General features: G+C 41.4%; 2 protein-coding genes across 3 annotated transcripts in view; both read right to left on the bottom strand.

The window, feature by feature from the left end:
* Positions 1-7,832: 7,832 nt before the first annotated feature.
* Positions 7,833-13,669, bottom strand: Pex19 (peroxisomal biogenesis factor 19). The gene is made up of 8 exons (XM_005339367.5): positions 13,550-13,669; positions 12,053-12,162; positions 11,463-11,628; positions 10,951-11,036; positions 10,579-10,740; positions 9,378-9,554; positions 9,103-9,147; positions 7,833-8,950 (listed from the first exon to the last, which is right to left on the bottom strand). Exons 1-8 carry the CDS (start codon positions 13,617-13,619, stop codon positions 8,867-8,869), a joined length of 900 nt encoding a protein of 299 aa, XP_005339424.1. The 5' UTR covers positions 13,620-13,669; the 3' UTR covers positions 7,833-8,866.
* A 3,593-nt stretch (positions 13,670-17,262) lies between these two features.
* Positions 17,263-24,161, bottom strand: part of Copa (coat protein complex I subunit alpha) — a 45,873-nt gene continuing 38,974 nt past the window's right edge. For both annotated transcript variants that reach the window (XM_078027189.1, XM_078027190.1), the window contains exons 24-33: positions 23,200-23,289; positions 22,720-22,829; positions 22,159-22,236; positions 21,708-21,776; positions 20,813-20,949; positions 20,350-20,536; positions 20,152-20,262; positions 19,684-19,845; positions 18,156-18,350; positions 17,263-17,899 (exon numbers count right to left, since the gene is read on the bottom strand). In XM_078027189.1, coding sequence (XP_077883315.1) covers positions 17,840-17,899; positions 18,156-18,350; positions 19,684-19,845; positions 20,152-20,262; positions 20,350-20,536; positions 20,813-20,949; positions 21,708-21,776; positions 22,159-22,236; positions 22,720-22,829; positions 23,200-23,289 — 1,199 coding nt within the window. In that variant the 3' untranslated portion in view covers positions 17,263-17,839. The remainder of the gene's footprint in view (positions 17,900-18,155; positions 18,351-19,683; positions 19,846-20,151; positions 20,263-20,349; positions 20,537-20,812; positions 20,950-21,707; positions 21,777-22,158; positions 22,237-22,719; positions 22,830-23,199; positions 23,290-24,161) is intronic.

Raw genomic sequence — 24,161 nt, 5'->3', positions numbered from 1 at the left:
TAAATCCTACTTTTTAATTTTGGTAGTATACAAGGAGGAGGAGGCGAAGAAAGAGACCCAATACTTTAGCTATCACCTGCCCCCAATTTCCCATGCTGTCACCATTCCTAAGAAACTATTATTTTCTGTCTCTATAAATTTCCATATTCTGAACTTAATATTTGTCCCCTTTGCAATGGCATCAGTGATTGAAACAGGGGTACTCTACCACTGAATCACATACCCAGCCTTTTTATTTTGAAACATGGCCTTAATAAGTTGCTGAGACTGGCTTGGAGTTCTCTCGCCTCAGACTCCAGGGTTGCTGAGATTACAGGTGTGCATTGTATCTGGCTTTATTCTGAACTTTCATATGAATATGAATTGAATAGTATGTGGTCTTTTATGACTGGCTTCTTTCACTTAGCACAGTTTTTCAAGTTTCATTCTTGTTGTAGCATGTATGAGTACTGAAAGGAAAGTGACCACAACACTCGGAGCGACCAAGAGAGCTTTATTGCAGCAGTGCAAAGGAGGAGAAAGAGAGAAAGAAAAAGAGGGAGGGGAGGAAAGAGAAGAGAGAGATAGAGAGGAAGAGAGCACTCGCAAGAGAGACAGAGCAAGAGGGAGGGGCCCCACAGGAGGGAGTTTTTATAGCTAAATTCTAATGGGCTCTCTGGGTCTGCAAGCTGCCTTGTTGGCACAAGGGGGGTTAAGTGTTCAGCCTTGGGGGGCGGGGTTGAGTGTTCAGTCTTGAGCGGGGCTAGAAGCAAACAGGTGATAAAGAACCAGACAGAGGGTTTGAGTGGCCAGGTCACCCTGCAGCTAACTTTGTTTGGCATGCCCTGCAGACAACTTATTCAGCCTGTCCTGCACCTAACAAATACTTCATTTCTTATGGACAAACAACATTCTGGTGATTGACATTGGATTTTCACTTTTTGGCTATTATTATTTTTTATTTTTCTTGCTGATGACTGAATCTAGGAGTGCTCTACCACTGAGCTACACTCTAGCCCTTTCTACTTTTTATTTTGAGACAGGGTCTTGCTAAGTTACTTAAAGCCTCGATAAATTGCTGAGGTTGACCTTGAACTTTCTATCCTCCTGCCTCAGTTTCTAGAGTCGCTGGGATTAAAAGGCAATGGACCACCATACCTGGCTAAATTTTTGGATAATATGAATAATCCTAATATGAACATTCACGTGCAAGTTTCTGTGTGGATCCATTTTCATCTTTGATATGTACCAGGGAATGAAATTGGTGGATCATGTTTAATTCTGCTTACATATCTGAGGAATTCCCACTGTTTTCCAAAGCAGTCACACTATTTTACATTCACAGCAGCAAAGTATGAAGATTCTGATTTCCCCTCATCCTTTGTAATACTTGTAATCTCATTATGTTGATTCTAGTCATCCTAGGAGGTTGTGAAGTGGGATCTCAGTGTGGCTTTCATTGCAATTATATCTGAAGACTAATGATGTCAAGCAAATTTTTCATGTGCTTTTTGGTCAATTTTATGCCTTCTTTGGAGGAATGAGTATTCAAAGTCTTTGTGCACTTTAAAAAATGGGTTGTCTTTCATTATTGAGAGTGTACATTCTAGACACAATTCCCTTATCAGATATGTAGTTTGCCAGTATTCTCTCCCTTTCTGTGGATTGTCTTTTCAATTTCTTTTTTCTTAAATATTTTTTTAGTTGTAGTTGGACTCAGTATCTTTATTTATTTATTTTTATATGGTGCTGTGGATCAAACATGTGCTAGGTGAGCACTCTACCGCTAAGCCACAACTCCAGTCCTCTCTTCAATTTCTTGACAGTCTTTTGAAGCACAAAACTTTTTAATTTTGGTGATATACAATTTATCTCTTGTTGTTGCTTATGCTTTTGGTATCCTATCTAAGAATGTTTTGCCAAACCCAAAGTCATAAGGTTTTATCCTTGTGTTTTCTTCTAGAAGTTTTAGTTTTAGTTCTTATTTTTAGGTATTTGATACATTTTGAGTTAATTTTTGTAAATGGTGTAAGGACAAAACTTTGTTTTTTACATATGACTATTTACTCAGCACCATTTGTGAGAAAGTCATTCTTTTTCCACTGAATGGTCTTGGCACCCTTGACAAAAATCATTTGACTGCAGATAAAGTTTTACTTCTGGACTCAATTCTATTCCATTGATCTGAAGTGTCTGTTCTTGTGCCAGTACCACACAGTTTAATCATTGCTTTGTACTGTTTTGAAAGTGAAAAATGAGCCCGCCTACTTTATTCTTTATTAGCCGTTTTGGTTCTTCCATGTCCATTGAAATTCCACATGAATTTTATTTTATTTACTTTTTTTTTTTTATTTTTTAGAGTACCAGGTTTTGAGCTCAGGGACACTCAACCACTGAGCCACATCTCCAGCCCTGTTTTATTTAGAGACAGAGTCTCACTGAGTTGCTTAATGTCTCACTTTTGCTGAGGCTGGCTTTGAATTTGTGATCCTCCAGTCTCAGCCTTCTGAGCCTCTGGGATTACAGGTGTGTGCCACTGTGCCCGGCCCACATGAATTTTAGAATCCACTTGTCTGATGGATATTGCATTGAATCTGGAGACTAATTGGGGAGTATTATACTTTTTTTAATTTTCTTTTTTGGTACCAGGGATTGAACCCAGGGATGTTTAACCATTAAGGCACATCCCCAACCCTATTTATGTTTTATTTTGAGACAGGGTCTCACTAAATTGCTTAGGGCCTCGATAAATTGCCAAGGTTGGCTTTGAATTCACAATCCTCCTGCCTCAGTGTCCCAAGCATCTGGGATTACAGGCATGAGCCACCACGCCTGATTGTTACAGACTTAATAACAGTTAAGTCTTCTGATCCATGACCATGGATATTTTCCCATTTATTCAGATCTTCTTTGATCTGATGCTTTGTAGTTCTAATGGCAAAAAATTTCACTTCATCTGTTTTTGTTTTTTCTTTTTGATGCTAAGTTGGATTTACTTTCTGGATTTCATTTTCAGATTGTTCATTATAAATGTATAGAAATACAATTGATTTGTGGAATGAGATGGACATCATTACCCTAGGTACATGTATAATTGCATGAATGGTGTAGCTCTACTTTGTGTACAATCAGAGAAGTGAAAAATTGTGCTCCATTTGTGTACAATGAATCGAAATGCAGTCTGCTGGCATGTGTAACTGATTAGAATACACAAAACAAAACAAAAAAGAAATACAACTGATTTGTGTGTGGGGTGGGTGCTGGAAATTGATCTTGAGGCACCCTACGACTGAGCAATATCTCCAGCCTTTTTTTTTTTTTTTCTCTTTTTGTACCAGGGATTGAACCCAGGGGCTCTCAACCACTAAGCCATATGCCCAGCCCTTTTTATTTTGAGATAGGGGCCCACTAAATTGCTTATGGCCTTGCCAAATTGCTGAGGCTGGCTTTGAACTTGCAATCCTCCTGCTTCAGCCTTCTGAACCTCTGGGATTACAGGCATGTACCACTGCACCTGATACCCTACACTTTGAAAGGACTTGTCCTCATCATCTCTCTTGGGAGCTACTACTGAGTGGGGCTACTGAGAGGCTGTAGGCCCCATTTGTCTTTCCCCAAGGCAAAAAGCCAACTTGTCTAGACCTCAATTTTTCCTTCCTGTCAGACAGCTAAAGGAATTTTCATGTGGCCATAGGTATGAGCTAAGGCAAAGATTTCAATGCAACTAGCACAGGAAGGTGGCTGAGACCCTTTGTTCAATTTAATTTACTTGTGCCACCAAGTTTGCTTGGGCCTCTTCCTGAATATATTTTTCTGTTGTAAAATGGATTGTTGCTGTATCCACCTAACCTTACAACTTGGTCTGACAAGAACCAGCTAGTTATATGGGTAATTGATCATACAGTCAGTCACTTAATATCTCATAGCCAGGAACTGAGTCTCTACTGGAGCTTAACAGCCTGCCAGAAGACACTTCTCAAAACTTTCTTTGCTGAAGATGTCACCATCTTACTCCAGAATCCTTGAAGTCTGGATTGCCAAGGAATCCACATAGGATCATTTCCTATCACATATACCTCTAGTACTGTGGAATTTTCCAGGAGACATGCCCCCCCCAATACCTGTTGCTGAACCCTTTCTTGCATTCCTAAGCTGCCTTAGGATAAGAATATGCTGCCTCCAAAACTGTAAGAAATCTGTGATAACCTGTCCATTACTTGAGGGAATATTCCAGAATGTTTCAGACCAAAATAGACTAAAATGTGGCAGACCCGTGCACCTTTCCAGGACTTATTTCCTATCTTTTTTTTTTTAAAGTTGTAGATGGACACAATACCTTTTTTATTTTTAATGTGGTGCCCGGGATTGAACCCAGTGCCTCACACATACTAGGCAAGCGCTCTACTACAACCTTGGACCCTTATTTCCCATCTTGAGTGTATGTATATATATATATACACACACACTCAATATACAATATATATATAATCTCATCAAGAAACTGAAAAGTACTTGATCATTAGGTTTGACTAATATACCCTCAAATACCTGATTGCCATAACCCTAGTATAGCAAACAAACATACATTCTGTAGAATTTCCAGGTCCAACTCACCCGTTTTTTTTTTTTTTTGGTACCAAGGATATGGTCTCACTAAGTTGCTTAGGACATCACTAAGCTGCTGAGGCTAGGTTTAAACCTGCAATTCTCCTGCCTCAGCCTTCCGCACTCAAGTCCTTTTTGACTATATTAACATAACTCTAGGTTAAGACAGTGAGTACATATAGACTGTTGCCTATACTTCATAATGCAAACAGCTTCTAATTTTCCTTCCTGAAGGTTATTGAAAGAATATATTCATAGCAACTCAAGAGGCTGAGGCAGAAGGAATAAGAGTTCAAGGCCAGCCTCAGCGATTTAGTGAGGCCCTAAGTAACTTTATGAGACCCTGTCTCAAAACAAAAATGGGCATTTCTCCAGTTTCCAAATGTTCTGAGATTACAGGTGTGCACCACTGTGCCTGGCTTAAAGTGGGTCTTTGGACCCACTGTAAGGCAGATTTGGGCCAACATTCCATTTATGTCCTGACTGCACATTTTCCTAATATAATCGGAGTGGGTCTACTACTACTATGAGGGGAGGCAGTGTGTGGTACTTTGGGTTCCCGGGTGTCTCTGTCCACTCAGACCCTGTATCCCTGTTTTCGAACTCTTTTGGATATTCTTTCCTCTCATGCATGCTAGATAAGGGCTCTACCACTGAGTTACATCCCCAGCCACCTTAACTTGTAGTTAACTAAACAACTCTTTCAGTTGTTAGTTTGTGAATCTATAGACTGTCATGGGCTTAGAAACTAGCAAAGAATTTTGACTTTTCATTACAGTATTTGGTTCAAGCTTTTCACCTCCCTTGTTTAAAATTCTCCTGGCTGTCCACCTTACTCCTAGACCACTCATGTTCTATTAGTCATCTGTTAATATTAGTTTGAACTTGTTTCCCTTACAGAAATTCACCCACCTTGCTTCTAAAATTAAATGTTGCCAACTATCCTTTGCTATGTCAAGATGGTATCCTGGAGGTGGGGGGTTGTGGCTCAATGGTAGAGTGCTTGCTAGCCATTGGGTTCGATCCTCAGCACCATATAAAAATAAATAAATAAAATAAATAAATAAAATAAAGGTACTGTGTTCATCTACAACTGAAAAAAAATTTAAATCCTATCATCCCATCATGACAAAGAAAAACAGTTCTATAACAATTTACAGATAGCCACTTCTAAAGTTTTCAAGTTGCTGGTAACCCTTCCTCAGTGCCTTTCCTATTCCTATTGTCTTTATTTAAAAAAAAGCCCTAGGCCTTTCTGAGGAATACAGTCAGCTGGTTAGGTTTTTCATTGTTGTACAACATGCCCACTTCCTTTAAGCCTTCTAGTCTTTTTTAATGTGGACCACTGTTTTCTCCAAGCTCCCAAAAGCCATCTCAACAGTATAACTACTTCATGAGGCTTTAAAGGGATGTCACAGGAACATATCCTTAATATTACAAATTCTGTATGGATTTGATTCTTAATTCATGAAGCCATCCATACAATCACAAATTTATTATCTAAGATATAGAATTTTGGAACAAAGAAGCATTTTCTATAAAATTTGAGAGCAGCATAAATATTTCATCAAACCTAAGCTTTGCAATAGTTATTTTTAAGCAGAAGAAAAGGCAGGCTAGAAAAATGTGAGATGTTCTTCCAGTGACATATTCTTGCTGTAGAACAAGTTCTCTAAGGGCAACTCTCACATGGGAGCGAACTCCACAAGCATAGAAATGTATGTTTGACTAGGATCTATGAAAAGACTAAAGAGGGCCCAGAGCAATGCTTCTCAAAGGTGGTTTGAAGACTTGTGTTAGTCTGTGAAGAGGCTCCAACCTCCAATTTGTGGCATGAGGAATTAGAAATTGAGAGTGTTAAGAAAACTTTAAATATTTTACATTGTTGTGATATCCAAGAACATGACCAATGGATTCAACCTGTTGAACAGGGTCTCGACAGTTTGGATGTTGTCAAACTTGCATAGTGGTGCATGCCTCTAATCCCAATGGCTCAGGAGACTGAGGCAGGAGGATCTCAAATTCAAAGCTAGCCTCAACAACTCAGCCAGGCCCTAGGCAAAGGACTGGGGAAGTGGCTCAGTTGTTAAGTACCTCTGGCTTCAATCCCCTGTATTAAAACAAAAACAAAATCTTACAAGGTGGGTTCAATGCAGGGTGAAGTCCATACCTGTCAGTTTTGATATATAAAGAATCAGATGTGTAAAAACAAAAAAACCTGGTTCTACACCATACATGGTTAAGAAAGACTGCTGTAGGGTACCCAGCTCTATCCCTCCACAAGTCCTAGAATAATTCAAATAGTACTTTAAATCAGAGAGTAATCAGAAGTCAATTTGCTCATGTTCAATCAAAATAAATGAAAATGAAAAAGAGTGTCTTGGGAACAGAGCTAAAGTAGACTAGGGCATCTTTTAAATCCATGGATTAAAAGCCTTGGTCAGGCTACCAGAAAAGAAAACTGGCAGGACAGTATATACACAGTTCAAAGAGCAGAGCCCTTTTATTCATCCTTCCTGTTCTCTATTCTTTTCCAGTTTGGGGCTGGAACTTTAAGGAGAGAATTTTGGCATTCAGGCCATATAACTGTCATCACAAGTCCCCTTGTACTTTTTCTATGTGTCACAAAGTAGAAGTCTCACATTCAGACCTGGGTTCTTCCAAGCTCTGATTAGGTATGGTACTGGACTTTTCCAAATAGCCTAAGGCCTCAAGAACATTTCCTTCCTTTCCAAGGCCAGAGAATGTATGGGACTTTTAAATAGTGAAAAATTTTAAACCAGGGGAAAGTGACATGTCAGTAGCTCAAAGTGACTCAGATGATGAATGTAAATTTGTTCTGGCAAGAATTATTTTCCAGTGAACAAGGACAGCCAGCTAGGCTGACCAGGGTATCCACCAAACATATGGCAGCCAAGATCCCTAGATCCACTGAGAAGGGCAATGTCAGCTCAAAGATAAATAATTGAGAAAACATGTTAACAATATATTACTAAAATTAATCACAGTATGAAAATGAAAAGTAAAAATATAATACCAATTGCAACACTTTTCAAATTGAAATACCCAAAAGAAAAATGAGGAAAGAGAACTATTCTCCTTTGCCAACTGAGGTGCAGATTGAGCTGGGGAATGGGGGCGGTGGTGAAGGCCAGCATGATGTTACGTAAAACTAATCACATTCCCTACACTGCAGCTTATAGAAGCTAAGGAAGCAGAAAAAGACCTGGATGAAAAACAGGCCACACTCCTCACTCAGAATATTTATTAGACACTGCCCCATGAGGTTGCAGGAAAAGGACCTAGGCTGCACCCCTTCTCCTTTCCTAAGCACCTTCGTGAACCAAGGATTCTAAAGGAATCAGATGATTCAAATAAGCCAGAATATGTCTGGGTAGAATAGCCATTCATTTGACACACCTGACATTACTACTATGTGTTTGCCAGAGAGGGAAGGAATCAGTCAAAGTGGTGGATGAACCAAATGAGGGGGAATGGGAAGGGCTCTTCTTTATCTTAGTGTGGGTTAAGAAGGGTTGGAATGAAGGGTATTTTAAAAAGGAGATAAGAGGACAGGCAGGAGGCAAAGTTAAGTCAGGGGCTGGGTTTATCGGATCATACAGCATTGTAGAAAGAACCAGGATAGCAACTGAAGTTGTCAGGCTGGAACAGGAAGTTGAGGACTCAGCACCTAGAGGGAGGAAAAGGTTTCTCTTCCAACCCTACTGTAATAGATACTAAGGCCCTTTCCCTTCAGAGAATTCAGAATGGTCTGTCTAAAGGCAAGAGAGCAAGGGACAGATCTACAGTTCTGGCTGAGGCTAAGTTTCTTTCTCCCCATTCCCAAAGTCCCTGTCCAAGAGAAGTGTAGAAATAGAGTTCCAGGACTCTGCCCAGATCCAAGAGAGGGAGTGGAGACAAGGCACAAAGACCCTGGAAGTAAAAGTGAACATCAATGTGGACATGTATAACGTTATTTTGGGAGAGGGAAGAAGGTGCTTCCCCCAAAGGAGTACCTTCCTTCACCTGGCTTGTAGATGGGTCTTTACTAGCAGCAGAAACCACGAGCAGGGCTCACAGAAATGGCCTGTGAAACAGATCCTACTCCTAGAAAGTCAGAGGAAAAGCCTCAGCCAGTATGGCACAATCTTGAATGGGACTATGGAGGGCTGTGGGCAAACCGCTCCTGCAGATGACACTCCTGTCTCTCTCGGTTCCCAATGGTTCTGTTGACTCCAGATGTTTCCCATGGCTGGGACTCAGGGAGGAAAACATGTTTGTCTCACATGATCAGACACTGTTCACCACTGGCACCTGGTGGGCCTGAGAGATTGAGGGCATCCAAGTCAAAGTTGAGGCCAGGAGGCTGGAGAAGAGATGAAGGAACTCAGATAATTGCTCACTTTTCAGGCTGGAGTTTCTGAAGGTCCATCTCCAGCAGCCGTAATTATTACTTTAGGTAGAATCACTAGAGTTGTTGAAATGGGGCTCAGATTAAAATCTAGAAGATATACTCACCATCTCCCCAGCCAGTTCTTTTGGAGGATGACCCAAATCCTGTAGCTAGAAAATAGAAAATATAAGATAAAAAAAAATCCCAGAAAATAACAGAGGAGCTTGACAAGGAATCTGGTTAGTAATCTCTCTGATTTCTTCTGACCATGCAATATGGACTCTCTTGTGCTCCCTCCTCCACCCAGGTTTGGCAGTACAGTATATCCTTCCTAGGTAACTTCTTCACTAAACACCCAAGCAGACAGTATGAGTGAGCAGATGGCAAGAGAAAGCCTTACCTGCTGCATAAGATCTAGCACCGTCTCAAAACGGGCCTTTTGAGTGGCCTCACTGTCTGTAGGTGTCTCTGCCTCAAATTGTTCACATATTTTTCCCATGACACTGTGCTGTTCCTGATATTTTTCAAACTGCTCAGGAGGCAGAGATGCCCGGTGACTCTGCAACCACTCTGGATACTAAGGAAAGAGAATGAATAGGGAAGAATTAAATGCACAATGGATGGAGAAGGGGAATGAGAATACTTAAAATGTGAAGGAAAGGAGAAAGAAAAACTAAATAAACAAGTTCATCATGAGAAATAGCACTGACTCCAATCAGATCATCTGGCTGTACTAACATTTATTATCATAGATGTTAGCAAACTATTTCTGTAAAAGGCTAGGTAATAAATATTTAGGTCTAGAGGGTCCTATATGGTCTTTCTTGTATATTCTTCTTTATTGTTGTTTTAACAATCTTTAAGGGCTGGGGATATAGCTCAGTTGGTAGAGTGCTTGCCTCACTTGCACAAGGTCCCCAGCACCACAAAAAAACAAAAACAAAAACTTTCAAAGTGTAAAAACCGGGGCTGCAATTGTGGCTCAGAGGTAGAGCACTTGCCTAGCATGTGTGAGGCACTGGGTTCGATCCTTGGCACCACATAAATCTAAAATAAAGCATTGTGTCCACCTATAACTAAAAAATAAATATTAAAAAAAAAGTGTAAAAGCCATTCTTAGCTTGACTATTAGACTTAGGCCAAACAAACCCTTGTCTCTTGACTGCTATACTATTCATTTCATATTTAGCCACATGTTGCACATGTCATCTCTCTGGGTAAAATTATAAGCTCTTTGATGGAAGGGATCATCATTTGAACTCTTGTTAAATTGTTCATAATAGAAAGCCAGTGAATACTTGTTGGATAAATGAAGTAAAAAACACAAGAAAGGTTTGATCAGACAATCCCAAAGTCTTGAATCGTTTATGGAAAACAATAGCTGAAGGATTTCTCCTTCTACCACAAAGATTCTCAGTGTAGTGGGTTTATTGCTCAGAGATATTACACCCCCCAACTCTTCCCACCACCACAAAATAAGCAAAGATTGAACAAAAAGACGGACTTGTACACTCATTATTGTCACGGTAGGTTTGGAGCAAAGCAATCCATATGAGTTGATAAGATGGAGAGTGAGAAGAAAAGGATCAAGTGGCACAAACCTTTTCTGTGATCTCCTTCAGTGACGGGTACAACACATCCTTGGATAGTAGGTTTTGCATAATACTCTGCATGATGGGGAGGATGTTCCCTTCCCCATCCCCTTCATCCATGCCCAGACCCTCCATGGCCTTGGTCAGCTCCTCTTCCGACATGCCCGAGTTCTAGTCAGGACAAGAGAGAAGTGAACAGGTATACTGCCTTTCTGGGATGCTACCACTCTTTCAGGTGGGAAAGAACAATCTAAACTTGCCTGTAACAAAATAGTGAGGCAAGGATAGACTTGGTAGATATCCAGGAGCATGTCTTTACAGACTGCTAGTGAAGGGTTTGAAAGTGGGCCCCTTGTGATCTCCTACCCATTCCCCACTAACCTGAAGATCAGTGGCATTTTTGGCTAGGCCACTTAATGTCTCCTTTAGACAAGAAGTAAATTCTTGTTGGGAAGTTGCATCACTGCCTAGAAGAGATCAAAACAACCAGGATCATTTAAGATTTTAATTGACTGCTTGACTATATTACTTTGTTTCCAGCTTGGATATGAAGCATGTAAATAACTATTGCTTCAAATCTCTGAATACTCTATTATCTTCATAGCCATTTCTTAAATCTACATGGATTGTATATCAGTTTATTCTCCACAGTAACATCTACAATAACACTGCATCCTTTACAATGGTCAGTTTGGGATAATATTTTTTATTATTTTATAACATCTCATTCCTTTCCTTAAACTTGGTTCTCATATTTCCTCCTAATGCCTCGCTCCATTCCATGGCTGTAACATTATGATTGATTCAATTTTACTGAGAATCCTGGTGTTCTCAAGCAGGAGACTTACTAGGTCTGTCTAGATATTTCCCTTTGTCTTAGATCTCCTCCTTACCTACTCTTCCAGCAGCCTCTGAGAGCTTTTGGAACTGCTCCACCAGGTGGGGCTCTTCCTCAGCCAACTCCTTCATTGCCTTCTCGAACTCTGCAGTGGCTTGGGAAGCCAGCTCGCTGTCGAATAGTTCCTGGAAAAACTTCTCTTGGGAGGCGAAGAGGGCATCCTGCAGGGGAGGGTGGTCAAAATGCATCTTTTATGGCACGCACTACCGGCAATCTACCAATAGAAGACAAGTAGTAGCTCCAGGAAATGTAGGACCTCCCTCCTACCAACCTCCACTGGACATTCTATCTACCTCTCCTCATTAGGAGAGCAAGAAAGGCTTCTGGCCATTGAGGGAAAGGTATAAAGTGGCATCAATCAATCCAACCACTTAAACCTACTCTTTTCTCAAGGAACATCCTTGAGATACTTCCACTCAACCTTGGGTCCCTGTTTTACAAGGACTAAGGCCTGCAAGAGCACTCAGCAGTGTGAGGCCAAAGCGCCCTTCCACCCTCCCCTCTGGCCCACAGGGGCCTGCCCCACCTCTGCTCAGAGCTGCATGCCCATCCCCTCCCTCTCCCTTAAGGGGGTGGAATTTATACTTTGGCAGTGTCTCCTGGCGATCTCTTCTGGGGCCCTGAAGCATCGGGGGCCGTGGTGGTAGGAGGGGGTGCTGGGGAGGGTTTGGCTTTATCGAAATCATCAAGAGCACCTTCAGAGACAAGAGACATGGTGTGTGTGTTGGGGATGGATGAAGATGCAAGGTTGGGTGTTTTATGGGCAAAGCATTGGGAAAATGATCTTCCAAAATGTGAACTTTCTTCAAGTTTTCTCCTTTTTTGGAGTCTCTCCTTTCTAGCCCACTGATCAATAAGCCTTCCAATTCTCTCAGTATTACCAAATTTATTGTAATCAAATGGAAAGAAATTCCTATGGTGGAACAAGTGTCCATCTCAGAACTGGGAGGAGAAAGTTAAAAGAAGTTCTGCAGCAATACTTCCACCCCTACACACTAATAATTTTCTAGAAATTACATATAAATATCCAACAAAAGCAGAGGACACAAATGTCCTTATCCTCCTGAACTCACTTTGGAGCCTTAAAGTGGGAATAATCTTTGGCAGGACTGCACAAGATGTCCCACCCAGATTTCCATTGGTCCTGATGTTGGTACAAATTGAGGGACTCCATGCACTTTATGGAAGGGCATTAAACTCTCTTATGTTATTCTTCAATATAGTTCTCCCACAGCAAGCTCCTAGAGTTCCCTTTGGTCTCATCTCTCCAGATAACTCTGCCAATTCAGAGTCACTTGGCACTCCTCACTGTTTCTGTTCGTTTTTCTGCCTGCTCACATCTCTGTGACTGAGCAAGAGATTAAAAAAAATTCACCTCTGTCCTAAAGAGCCTGTGTTGTCACCACCACTCTGTTTGCCAGGCCTAGGGAAAGGGCACTAGCCCCACTCTGGGCAGAAAACCAACAGAGGAGTGGAGGAAAAGCTAAGAAAGAAAAGAACATCCACTGTCTTTCAGGAGGATGAACAGTCCATCTTCATTTTCTCGAAATAATGGAAAAGGAGTTTACTTGAACTACTGCAAGATGGAAGAATTATGGGGGCTTGTAAAAGACAGGGGAAAGGACTGGGAGGGAAAAAAGATGTGTCTTATGTTAAGAGGAGGCACAGAAGGACGCCCTATGGGCTTAAGAGTTAATGTATGTAAACCGTGAGTCTCCGGTTCGCTGCCCACCGAGGACCAAAAGCTGCTACTGGCCTAGGGGAGTTACACTTCAAGACTTTACTAACCTGATGCAAGGGGGTTTGAAGGGGGCTCGCAAATACGGTCTTACAGGGCACCGTTTCTCCCGGCAGGGAGATCAATGATCTGGGCAGCTGGGGGGCCCAGGGTGAACTCCCCAGCTCCCACCGCGGAGGAGGGACAGGGTGATCCAGAGATGTTCTTTGGGGTCGCAGGCAGACCTTCGCCCCCGCCAATCACGTAAGATACTTTCCTGCTTCACCCCAAATATCTCAGGGTCACTCCCCTGAATGGGTCCTCAAAACTGCCTCCTTTGGGCCTTTCCCATCACAGGCTCTTACTTTCCAGAAGCTCCTCCAATTCCCGGTCCGCTTCGGCCCCAACACCACAGTCTTCCGGAGCGGCCGCCATCTTTCTGCCTCTGACTTGCCGTAGGAGGCTGGACTCCGGCAGCTATAGCGTGCCCGCCCCCTAGCTCCCGCCCACTCTGCCTCATACAGCCAATGGGATCATTGGTCTTTGGGGGAACCGCCATTTTTAAAGGGACGGGGAGAAGTGTGATTTTGTTTTTGGTTTGTGTGTCTGTTTCGCCTGGAGAACTTCCTGTTATCTTCTAACCGTTTTTTTCCTGGCTTGTACTCTTCTCACTTTACCTAGAGAAGCTCTTTCATTATTCCTTCCTGAGCTTTGGATAGCCCACATTGAGACAAATTGCCTTCAAAACCCCAGATCTATTCATATATAACTGAGAAGGTAATGATGGTGCATATCAGACTATTTCCCCCCGCCAACATTTTGGGTGCCAGGGATTAAATCCAGGGCCTTGAAGAAGGTGCCAAGCAAGCCCTTTACCACTGAGCTACGCCCCAGCCACTCCCCAATTTAGTTGATGTTGGGGATTAAACCCAGGAATGCTTTAACACTGAGCAACATTCCCTGTACTTTTAATTTTTAATTTGTTAAGTTTTATTTTATTTTTTTAAAGAGAAAGGGAGAGAGAGAGAGAGAAAAATTTTAAAAAAATATTTATTTCTTAGTTTTCGGCGGACACAACATCTTTGTTTGTATGTGGTGCTGAGGATCGAACCCGGGCGGCACGCATGCCAGGCAAGTGCGCTACCGCTTGAGCCACATCCCCAGCCCTTGTTAGGTTTTTTTAATATTTATTTTTTAGTTGTACATGGACACAATTGCTTTATTTTATTTATTTTTATGTAACGCTGAAAATCGAACCCAGGGCTTCACACGTGCTAGTTGAGCACTCTACCCCTGAGCCACAACCCCAGCCCATAATTATTAATTTTTTTGTTTGCTTATTTTGAGACAGGGTCTTGCTAACTTGTTTAGGGCCTTACAAAATTGCTGAGGCCGAACTCGAACTTGGATTCTCTTGTCTCAGCCTCCAGAGTCGCTGGGATTATAAGTGTGCAATATCACTTCGGTCATGTCCTCTCATCCCACTTATTTTCTTCAGTATTTCATTCAAATGTTTTTGAACAGGGCAAGGAGGTGCACCCCTGTAATCCCAGCGACTCTGGAAGCTGAGACGAAAGAATCACAAATTCCAATTTAGGGAGACCCTGTCTCAAAACGAACAAATGAAAAGCAGCCCACCGCGGTGGTGCATGCCTTTTAATCCCAGCAACTGGCTGGGAGGCTGAGGCCAGAGGATCACAAATTAAAAGCCAGCCTCAACAGTTTAGGGAAGCCCTAAGCAATTTAGTGAGACCTTGTCTCAAAGTAAAAAATAAAAGCTGAATAAAATTGCAACCTCTGTCCCTCCCCAACTCACATTTTCCATCTTCACTTCTTTTTCTAACAGTGAACACTATCTGACACACTTTAGATTTATTTACCTTGTTTATTATTCTCCTTCTCTGCCTCCCAACCCCGAGCGGAATTTTAAACATGGCCAAATAAAGGATTTTAGCTGTTACCATAGTTGCTGTGTATCTCCAGCTCCTAGGCTAGGGCTTAAAAGTTGATAGGCACTCATTGGTTACTCTTTTCTCACAGACTCCTGTCAGGCACATTTCTCTGCTGATTCTGCTGGATATCTCTCATTTCCTATTCTCTATCAGAACTGTTAAACTATAGGTCATAACGCCAGGAGCTTAGAACTCAATGTAAGAAAAAGTGAATCTGGGACCTTGGACTGAGCAAAGGGCAATTGGAAATATACTAGTATGATTCTTTCTTTGCACTATTTTTTAAAATTGATTCTGCTTTTTCTATGTTTACTATTGATACTCCTACCATCTCCTTTCAGTATTCACCTTCTGGCTGCTTTTCTGGGTTTTTGTTTTTGGTGTATTGGGGGTTGAACATAGAGGCACGTACACTGAGCTACATCTCCAGCCCTTTTTATTCTTGAGACATATTCAAAACTGTTTATATATACACAAAAAGTTTCTGAACACATCTCAGTTTCTCACAAGTTTGAGGCCAGCCTCAACAATTTATTTGACCTTGTCTCAAATAAATAAAAAAAAGAACAGTGATGTATGTTAGTAGTAAAATGCCTATGGGTTAAGCCCTTAGTGTTTTTTATTAATAATTAATTTTTTGATTATAGGTGGACACAGTATATTTTTATGTGGTACTGAGGATCAAACCCAGTACCTCATGCATGGCACTCTACCTCTGAGCCACAACCCCAGCCCCAAATACTTAGTATTTTTTTTTAAAAAAAGCTTGGGGGCACTAGGGCTGTGGCTCAGTGGTAGAGTGCTCACCTAGCATGTACAAGGCCCTGGGCTCAATCCTCAGCACCACATAAAAATAAAAAAAGCTTCTGAAAGGACATAAACAGCTAATAACAGTGGTTACCTGAGGCTGGAGTTGTAGCTTTGGTGGAGCACTTATATCACATGTGTGAGACACTGGGTTCAATCCTAAGTACCACATAAAAATAAATAAAGATATTGTGTCTATCTACATCTAAAAACATTTAAAAGAAAAAAAAAAAAACAATGGTTACCTGTTTTGGGAAAGGTGTTAGGACCTGGGTGGCACAGGGAAAGCATGAGTAAGACTTGTCACAGGATTCATTGACATTTTTAACTATATGAATATATTTTTACTAAAAGCATGAATTTCAAATGCATATATATATATATATATATTTAAAGGCCTGGTACATCATTCTATCTAATTTCTAAGGGAAAACATTATACTGCCAATATAATCATTGTAATATACAGTGTACTACATACTAATTAATCATAAGTGTATATTGCAGGAAAATATTTAGAATGGTGCTAAGATATGTGGTGGGTGCCCAACAAATATTGGCTATAATTAGCAGTAGATGGAAGATGACAGAAATGAAATAGAGGCTAGGCCCAGTGGCACATGCTTGTAATTCCAGTGACTCAGGAGGATCCTAAGTTCAATTTAGCAAGATGATGTGTCAAAATAAAAAATAAAAAGGTCTGGGAATATGGTTAAGTGATTAACCATATTAAAGTGGTTAAGTGATCCTGGGTTCAACTTCTGATATGAAAAAACAAAATAAAGGAGCTGGGGATGTGGCTCAAGCGGTAGTGCCTGGCATGCGTGCGGCCCGGGTTCGATCCTCAGCACTACATACAAAGATGTTGTGTCTGCCGAAAACTAAAAAATAAAAGTTAAAAATTCTCTTCTCTCTCTTTAAAAATAAATAAATAAATAAATAAATAAATAAGGAATAGGGATCTACTTGCTTTCTACCACTCTCACAGCAGTTTAGGTCTATGCCTCACACATACCCTATGAAAAATGTTTTCCCATAATAGTGGTATTTATTACTTTGGTAATTAAAAAAAAATATTAGAAGAAAATACATCTGCTTTGATGTGGTGGTGCATGTGTGAAATCTCAGTGACTTGGAAGACTGAGGCAAGAGGATCACAAATTTGAATTCAGCCTCAGCAATTTAGCAAGACCTGTCTCAAAATGGAAAAGAAAAAGGGCTAGAATGTAGCTCAGTGGTAAAAGTTCTCACAGTTTGGTGGGACAACTACAGGATATGAACAGGAGCACGAAAATGTTCAAGAAATAAATGGCAATCCAAGAAGCTATTGTAGAAATTTATTTAGTGTGAGAAAACAAAAAAATGAATACAATGTTTGTAAAGGACAAATCAATGGAAAGTGGTGTGCATTTTTGAAAGCCAAATGATTTCTTCTTAGACTTCACGTTTCTGAGCACAGAGGGTGCCTGCCTAGGAATATAATGCCCAAGGAAAATGGGGAAATATCTAAGAGTTTGGTGTGGCTGAGTAAAACTGGTATCTTATTCATTACATCTTGCTCCTTTACAGCAGAAAGGAAACAAAGGTGGTGGGGAGGAGAGGAATAAATATTGAAAGAATTTACTAAACAAATATCCATCACAGGTTTTCATTTGTTCTTTAAAAGATCTAAGCTGGAAAGGCAAGTCCAACTGTGATGACAATTATGACCACCTTGAGAAAAGGAGAGGTCCTCATGAACAATGAAGTCAAGTTTTGATATTCTTTGATAGAACAGAAAAGGAGATATCAATAATCTTAAGGGTGGCTGTAGGAGAAAGGTACAGAGACTTCAAAGACTAATTCTTTGAAGGAAGAATATGTTATTGACTCCTCTGCTTCCCACACAAATGGGGCGTTAGCGAAACTGAAGAGGACTGATCCTTATACCAATCACATCTTTGCCAATCTCTGTCACCTGTAAATGAGGAAACAGAAGACCAAGTTAGAGATCTGTGAGGTTGAGAACCTAGTGCTTATTCCCTATACTCCTCAATAAACACAGTAGATGGGTGTTTGTTTCTGAGAGATGGAGCAGTGGGGAGAAACTAGTTTTCTCTAGTAGCATTGCTTCAAGGAGCTGAGGCAAATACAAGAGGAGAAAAGAACCTCCATGTTTCTTTCTCTTTCCCCTCCCCTCAATATCCTAGATGCATATTTGAAGCAGCACTTACTGTAGTAACCCTGCATATTTGACCCTTGAACTCAGGGGAATAGCAGGCCCCACTGAGTGGACACTTCTCCACTGGCTTTCCACGGTAAATGGGTCGGTAAGATGCGGCACAAATGTCAAAGGGATTGTGCATGTCATAATTGAGCTGGTAGGCATCTGTGGGGTTCTTTTCACAGGCAGACAGGATTTTTCGGGTCTAGGAGAGTTCAGAAGGATTATTTTATTTAAGAGCACAGAAAACAGCACATAATAAATCAAATGATATTATCATGATTTTGTACAACTAACTGTACTACATGAATACAGGTCCCATCCTCTGTGTAGGATGTACATAAAGAGTTAACAACCACACATCATGTTTGATCAAGATTTCCTCTTCTGGGCTGGGGACGTGGCTCAAGCGGTAGCGGGCTTGCCTGGCATGCGTGCTGCCCGGGTTCGATCCTCAGCACCACATACCAACAAAGATGTTGTGTCCGCTGAGAACTAAAAAATAAATATTAAAAAATTCTCTCTCTCTCTCTCTCTTAAAAAAAAAAAAAAAAAAAAAAAAAGATTTCCTCTTCTCTGGGGATGGGGTTGTGGCTCAACAGTAGAGCGCTTGCCTAGCAAGTGAGAGGTGCTGGGTTTGATCCTTAGCACATTAAAAAAAAAAAAAAAAAAAAAAAAAAAAAAAAAGATTTCTTCTCAATACCAAAGTGTCCCCATGGATCTAAACCCAAAATCTTCCACCAAGTCTGGGGACTATCGGGGTTAGGCCCTAGAAAGGAATTAAAACTGGCTTTCATTTCCCAAGAAGAATTCTTTTTGGAGGGTACAAATAATAAAATGTGTATGTGAAGAACTAGTGGTTGAGATGGGACACCTGGAGCTTAAGACTGGGGTTGAGGGCAGTGCAGCTATTCTAAGTTACAGGTCATTCTCAAACCAGTGCCAAGTCTGAATAAATTCTGTGTTCTTTTTTCTTTTTTAATATTTATTTTTTAGTTTTAGGTAGATACAATATCTTTATTTCACATTTATGTGGTGCTGAGGATCAAACCCAGTGCCTCATACACGCTAGATGAGCAATCTACCACTGAGCCACAACCCCAGCCCAGCCGCAAATTATTATTTCAATTTCCAGGAACAACAACAACAAAAAGCACCAGTCAGTAAGAATAAACAAAGAATAATATAGTCTATTGGCTCCCCCCACCCCCGCTTTTTTTTTGGTATCAAGGATTGAACTCAGGGGCACTTAAATACTGAGTCATGTCCCCAGCACTTTTTATTTTTTCTTTTGAGACAGGGTCTCATTAAGTGGCTTAGGGCTTCACTAAGCTGCTGAAGCTGGTTTTGAACTTGTGATCCTCCTGCCTCAGCCTCCTAAGTTGTTGGAATTACAGGCATGTGCCACTGTACCTGGCCTGTTGGCCCTTTTTAATTGAATGTTGTTAAATATTCTATTTCAGAGGCAAGGGCCTTCTGTTTTCTCCATATAAGAGCAGATCTGCCTCCCTGTGATTACTGAAGGAATTCCCATCTACCTGTTGAGCCACCTCAGGCTTGGGCCCAAGTTCTAGGAGACGGCGAGCAAAAGTGGCAGCAGTTTTGAAGTTCTTGAGCTTGAAGAAAAGGTTGAGGGCTGTACGTAGCACTAGGATCATGTGCACAGGCTGCAGGTTTGAGTGGGTGAAATAGGCTGCCATCTGGTGGACAGAAAGAGGAAAGATGGCTACAGTTGGGGTAGGTCATTTATAAAGTGATATGCAGGCATAAAAAAACCCACAAGCCAATAGAACTGGCTATAAAACAAAGAGGCCTTTTCTCTACTAGAAATGGAAGACTTATGAGATGAGAAAATACAGTGGAGAAATGGAGACTATTCCCACAAAATGGACCCCAATTACTCTTCCTCCCCAGAGCCAGATCTGCCTTTGGAACAGAAGAATTTAGCCTAATGGAGGGTAAAGGGGAGGACTCCCCTGCAGAAAACAGAGTTCTACAGATCTCACCTCACAGATGCGTTTCTGCTGGTCTAGACTTTCTTTGGGCAGCTTTTTCCTTTCTATCTCCATGGACAAGCCCACAATGTACTCACGACAAATGGCGATGAGCTGCTGGGCCTGGTGAGGTTGCAGAAGAAGGTCATGATACAGAAACAAGAATATGGCAGTGCCTAAGTCTGGGACAAGAGGTTAGACGCCTCCTACCTCTGCAATTTCTTGTTTATTGTCCACAACAAGAAGTGGCACACTGAGAAGGATGGAACGGAATTTTTCCACAGCCTCCTCAAACTTGCCAACTGTGGTGAGCTGGTAGCACAGCTGCAAACGTTGGATGAGGTCATTAAGCTTTAGGCCCACAGCTGGCACACCATTCTTCAGCCCGGCATCCTTCCTGGAAAGGGAAAAGTAGGGGGAAAAAAAGGAGAGTCAGCAGCCAACTAGGATTCAACTTCTTTTTCTGGCAAACAATCACAGCTACCCTACTGTGAAAGTAGCTAGGGAACTGGATGGCAGCAGGTGTAAATCTAACTCCTCAGAGTAAAAAGCCAATGATCTTTTCCTACTACAAAACCCTAGTTCGGGGACAATTCTGACTATGTCACTGAGGCTACAATCTGAAACCTCTACCCCAGCTTGGAAGATAGAAGCAAGGAGCAGGAAGCCTTACCAATTGCGATTAGGGTAGCCATACATGGAGGGCAAGCAGGGCAGAGCCTGATAGGTGGTACGACCTCGGGCATAGGTCTGTAGGAACAGTTGCTTGTAGGGACCAAATTGAATTACCCCTACCTGGTCATGAAGGAGCTAGAACACAGAGAAAGGGAAAGAATCACAATTTAAGGCCTTACCCTTAAAAACTAATTGACCTTGGGCAAGGTAATTAACTATTTATTTATTTATGCATTACAATTCTTATACATCATTATATCATAATTTATCTATCTCTGATTATACATAAGGTATGTTGACACCAAATTCACATCTTCATACATATATTGTGTATAGTGATGAGGGTCTCCTTTCACTATCCATGCTATTCCCCTTCTCCTTCCCATTCCCTCCCACCCCTATTCCCTAAGTAATTAACTTGTCTATACTCGTTTTCAGTAAAATACACTTAATTGTAAGGATCTACTTATTTAATAATATCTATCAAGTATTTAGCATAGTGCTTTGCCCACAGTGTACAGTGAAAAAATGTTAGTGATTGTTACAGTTATTATTACTGTTATAACACATGGCTTAGTGTTCAAAACATACACCTGTTCAGGAAGGGATGCTGATATCACTAACGTGAGCCAGAAAACAAGGTATAAAGGAGTGAAAATGGCTAGAAGGATCAACCTTATAAGATTACTAGGCCAGGAGGAAAGCAGGTAGGAAGGTCTTAAAAGGCAAGTTCCTTAAGCAAGATCAAGAGCATTCATGATAAATACACACCTCTGTCTTTGTGAGTCAGATCATTGCCGTCTGGTTAAAAAAAATGAGTCAACCTTCTCCCTGAGCCCCTGGGCTAAAGTATACTCAAGAGAAAAGGCCAAGGTTACTTTAAGAAGACTTACCCGCATGGCTGTTTCAAAAGAGCCTGCCAGGATGTGATCAACTGGAAGCTGAGAGTTATTGCACCAGATCTAACAAGAAGCAGAAAAGCCAATCCAAGTGAAATTTTGCCTTTTTTCTTCGCAAAGTATCCTCCTCCATATGTATTAAAAGAAAAGTATTTAGCTGGGTGCAGTGGCACGTGCCTATAATCCCTGTGACTCAGGAGGCTGAGGCAGGAGGATCATAAGTTCAAAGCCAGCCTCAGCAACTAAGCAAGGCCCTATGCAAATCAGTAAGGCTCTGTCTCTAAATAAAATATAAAAAGGGCTGTGGATGTGGCTCAGTAGTTAAGCCCCCTGGGTTCAATCCCTGGTACAAAAAAAAAGTATCCAATACTTTCCCCACACTAATCCATTATTAACCATCACAGAAACACTCATCCCATGGGGCTGTGCTTGCTTTCCTTCTTACTTGAGTTGGGCTTGTTCCCTTAGTTGGGGGCACAAAGAACCCATCTTCAGCCCCACCACTTGCTCCAGGGGGTACATCCTAAAGGAAAAACAAAGTCATTTTTAAGCCATTCAAGCACTTCATTCTTTGAATCTAAAACACTTATTTCCTACCTCTATTGGTGAGAGGGAGTGGCATTTGTGGGAGGAGACCCCTATAATAGGAGTCATATCACCAGGAATGAAATGACATACCTACCAGAAGTCCCAATTTAGACTTTGAAAACTTGCTGCCCTTTTCATAAGCTGCTGCTGGCACAACCCTGATTATTCTTTCTCTTAAATGGGAGATAAGTATCAAATTAGAGATAGGTCCTTCCTCTTCAAGGACAAATGAAAGTGATAAGCCCACTAACTCAAGACTCTCATTCTTCCTTCTTTCAAATGGAAGATAAGCATCAGACTAGGAGGCCCATCTAGACCCCTACCTTTTGGAGACCTCAGGGCAGGTGTGTGTAGCGGGGGTGTGGTAAGGCCACTGGCTGCCACAGGGAGAAATGCAGAGGGTAAGAATTCCACATACCAGCTCAGGGGGGAGCTCCAGATCTTCTTCTACATCCCAGCCACCTCCTTCTTCCTGTCCTTTGCCAAGAGCATCATCCCCCAAACCTTCTGTAGCCTCCACAAACCCATCTGTAAGGAAAATCCAGATCAAAATAGATTTGGGTATTGATATAATCTTAGCCAAAAGAAAGCAACATGTGGCCGGGCGCCTGTGATCCCAGAGGCTTGGGAAGCTGAGGCAGGAGGATTGCAAGTTCAAAGCCAGTCTCAGCAATGGCGAAGCACTTAGCAAATCAATGAGACCCTGTCTCTAAATAAAATACAAAATATGGATGAGGATATGGCTGAGTGGCCGAGTTCAATCCCTGGTACCAAAAAAAAAAAAAAAGAAAGCAACATGATGGGATCCTAGCAGGCTCCATGGTTTGGAAGCCTAAAGAATAAAGAAGTGCTCTCCACAACTAGTCCCAATGCAGGGAGTCCATCTCCCCATACATACCTTCATCCAGCTGCAGTTCAGCATCCTCTCCCCAGCCCTCTGTGCCAACAGTGTCAATGTCAATGTCAGCTGCCAGTGCTCCTCCCTTCCCTACCAAAGGAAGGAATAGAAATGAGCTGGTTAGAGCCCAGCAAAGTCTGAAATACGGTCTTCTCTGTAGGCAAGTTGCATCCTTTCAAAAATAGTTGCCTAGGTCTTATCTGTTTATTATTTTCATATACTGTTTATTTTTGTGGTATATATGTTGTGCTAATTTGTAATAGGTTTCACAGAGAGAGGGAACAAAAGAGATAACCAGACTTACTGCTACCACAAACTGGCTCTTCCTGCTTACCAGTCTTTGGCTGCCAACTCTTGGAATTTCTTCTTGAGATCTTTGCTAAGTTATCAATGTAGTGTATGCAAAGCATGAGGTCACAGGGTAGGTGGAGAAGATAGAAAAAGGATCAGGGCTGTGCAAAAAATGCACACAGGCTTTTTAGGATCTTATTAGAAGTGACTAGTATGTGTATCCAAGAAAATAGGAGGAGGTAAGCGAGGCAGTGGTAGACGTAGAGAATGGTAGTATATATATACCCACTGGACATAATTAGAGGTAGCTGAATTTGTACTTCAGGACTGCATGTCATAAACGATAAAATATAAACAGACAATATGACTATATATATATGGTAAAACCTAGTGAATATACCAAAATATTTATAAAGGTTACTAGTGGTAGTAGAGGCATCCCTTCTTTCTCTTCAACTCCTTTTTATTTTTACTGATCTCAAAAAGCCTTTGTTCATGGGGCTGGGTGTGTAGATCAGTGATTGAACACTTGCCTAGCATGTGTCAGGTCCTGGGTTCAATTCCCATTTCCCAAGCCCCCCCGCAACACCTGACTAGGAAAAAAAAAAAAAAAAAAAAAAAAAGCCGCTGTTCAGTTTTTTAAGACCATAGCTCTGACTGGCATTTCAGTG

Source organism: Ictidomys tridecemlineatus, chromosome 11 (genome assembly GCF_052094955.1).
Source record: "Ictidomys tridecemlineatus isolate mIctTri1 chromosome 11, mIctTri1.hap1, whole genome shotgun sequence".
NCBI classification, from domain to species: Eukaryota; Metazoa; Chordata; class Mammalia; order Rodentia; family Sciuridae; genus Ictidomys; species Ictidomys tridecemlineatus.
This window is presented reverse-complemented; position numbering and strand designations above follow the sequence as displayed.

What these genes read in the sequence shown, in the direction of transcription:
- Pex19 (XM_005339367.5), bottom strand. Translation starts at nt 13,619, where the DNA reads ATGGCGGCCGCTCCGGAAGACTGTGGTGTTGGGGCCGAAGCGGACCGG. An exon ending in AGAGGCTGCTGGAAGAGTAG is followed by an intron (nt 11,037 to 11,462) that starts GTAAGGAGGAGA and finishes GATCTCTTCTAG; the next exon opens with GCAGTGATGCAACTTCCCAA. An exon ending in TGCTAGATCTTATGCAGCAG is followed by an intron (nt 9,148 to 9,377) that starts GTAAGGCTTTCT and finishes TCTATTTTCTAG; the next exon opens with CTACAGGATTTGGGTCATCC.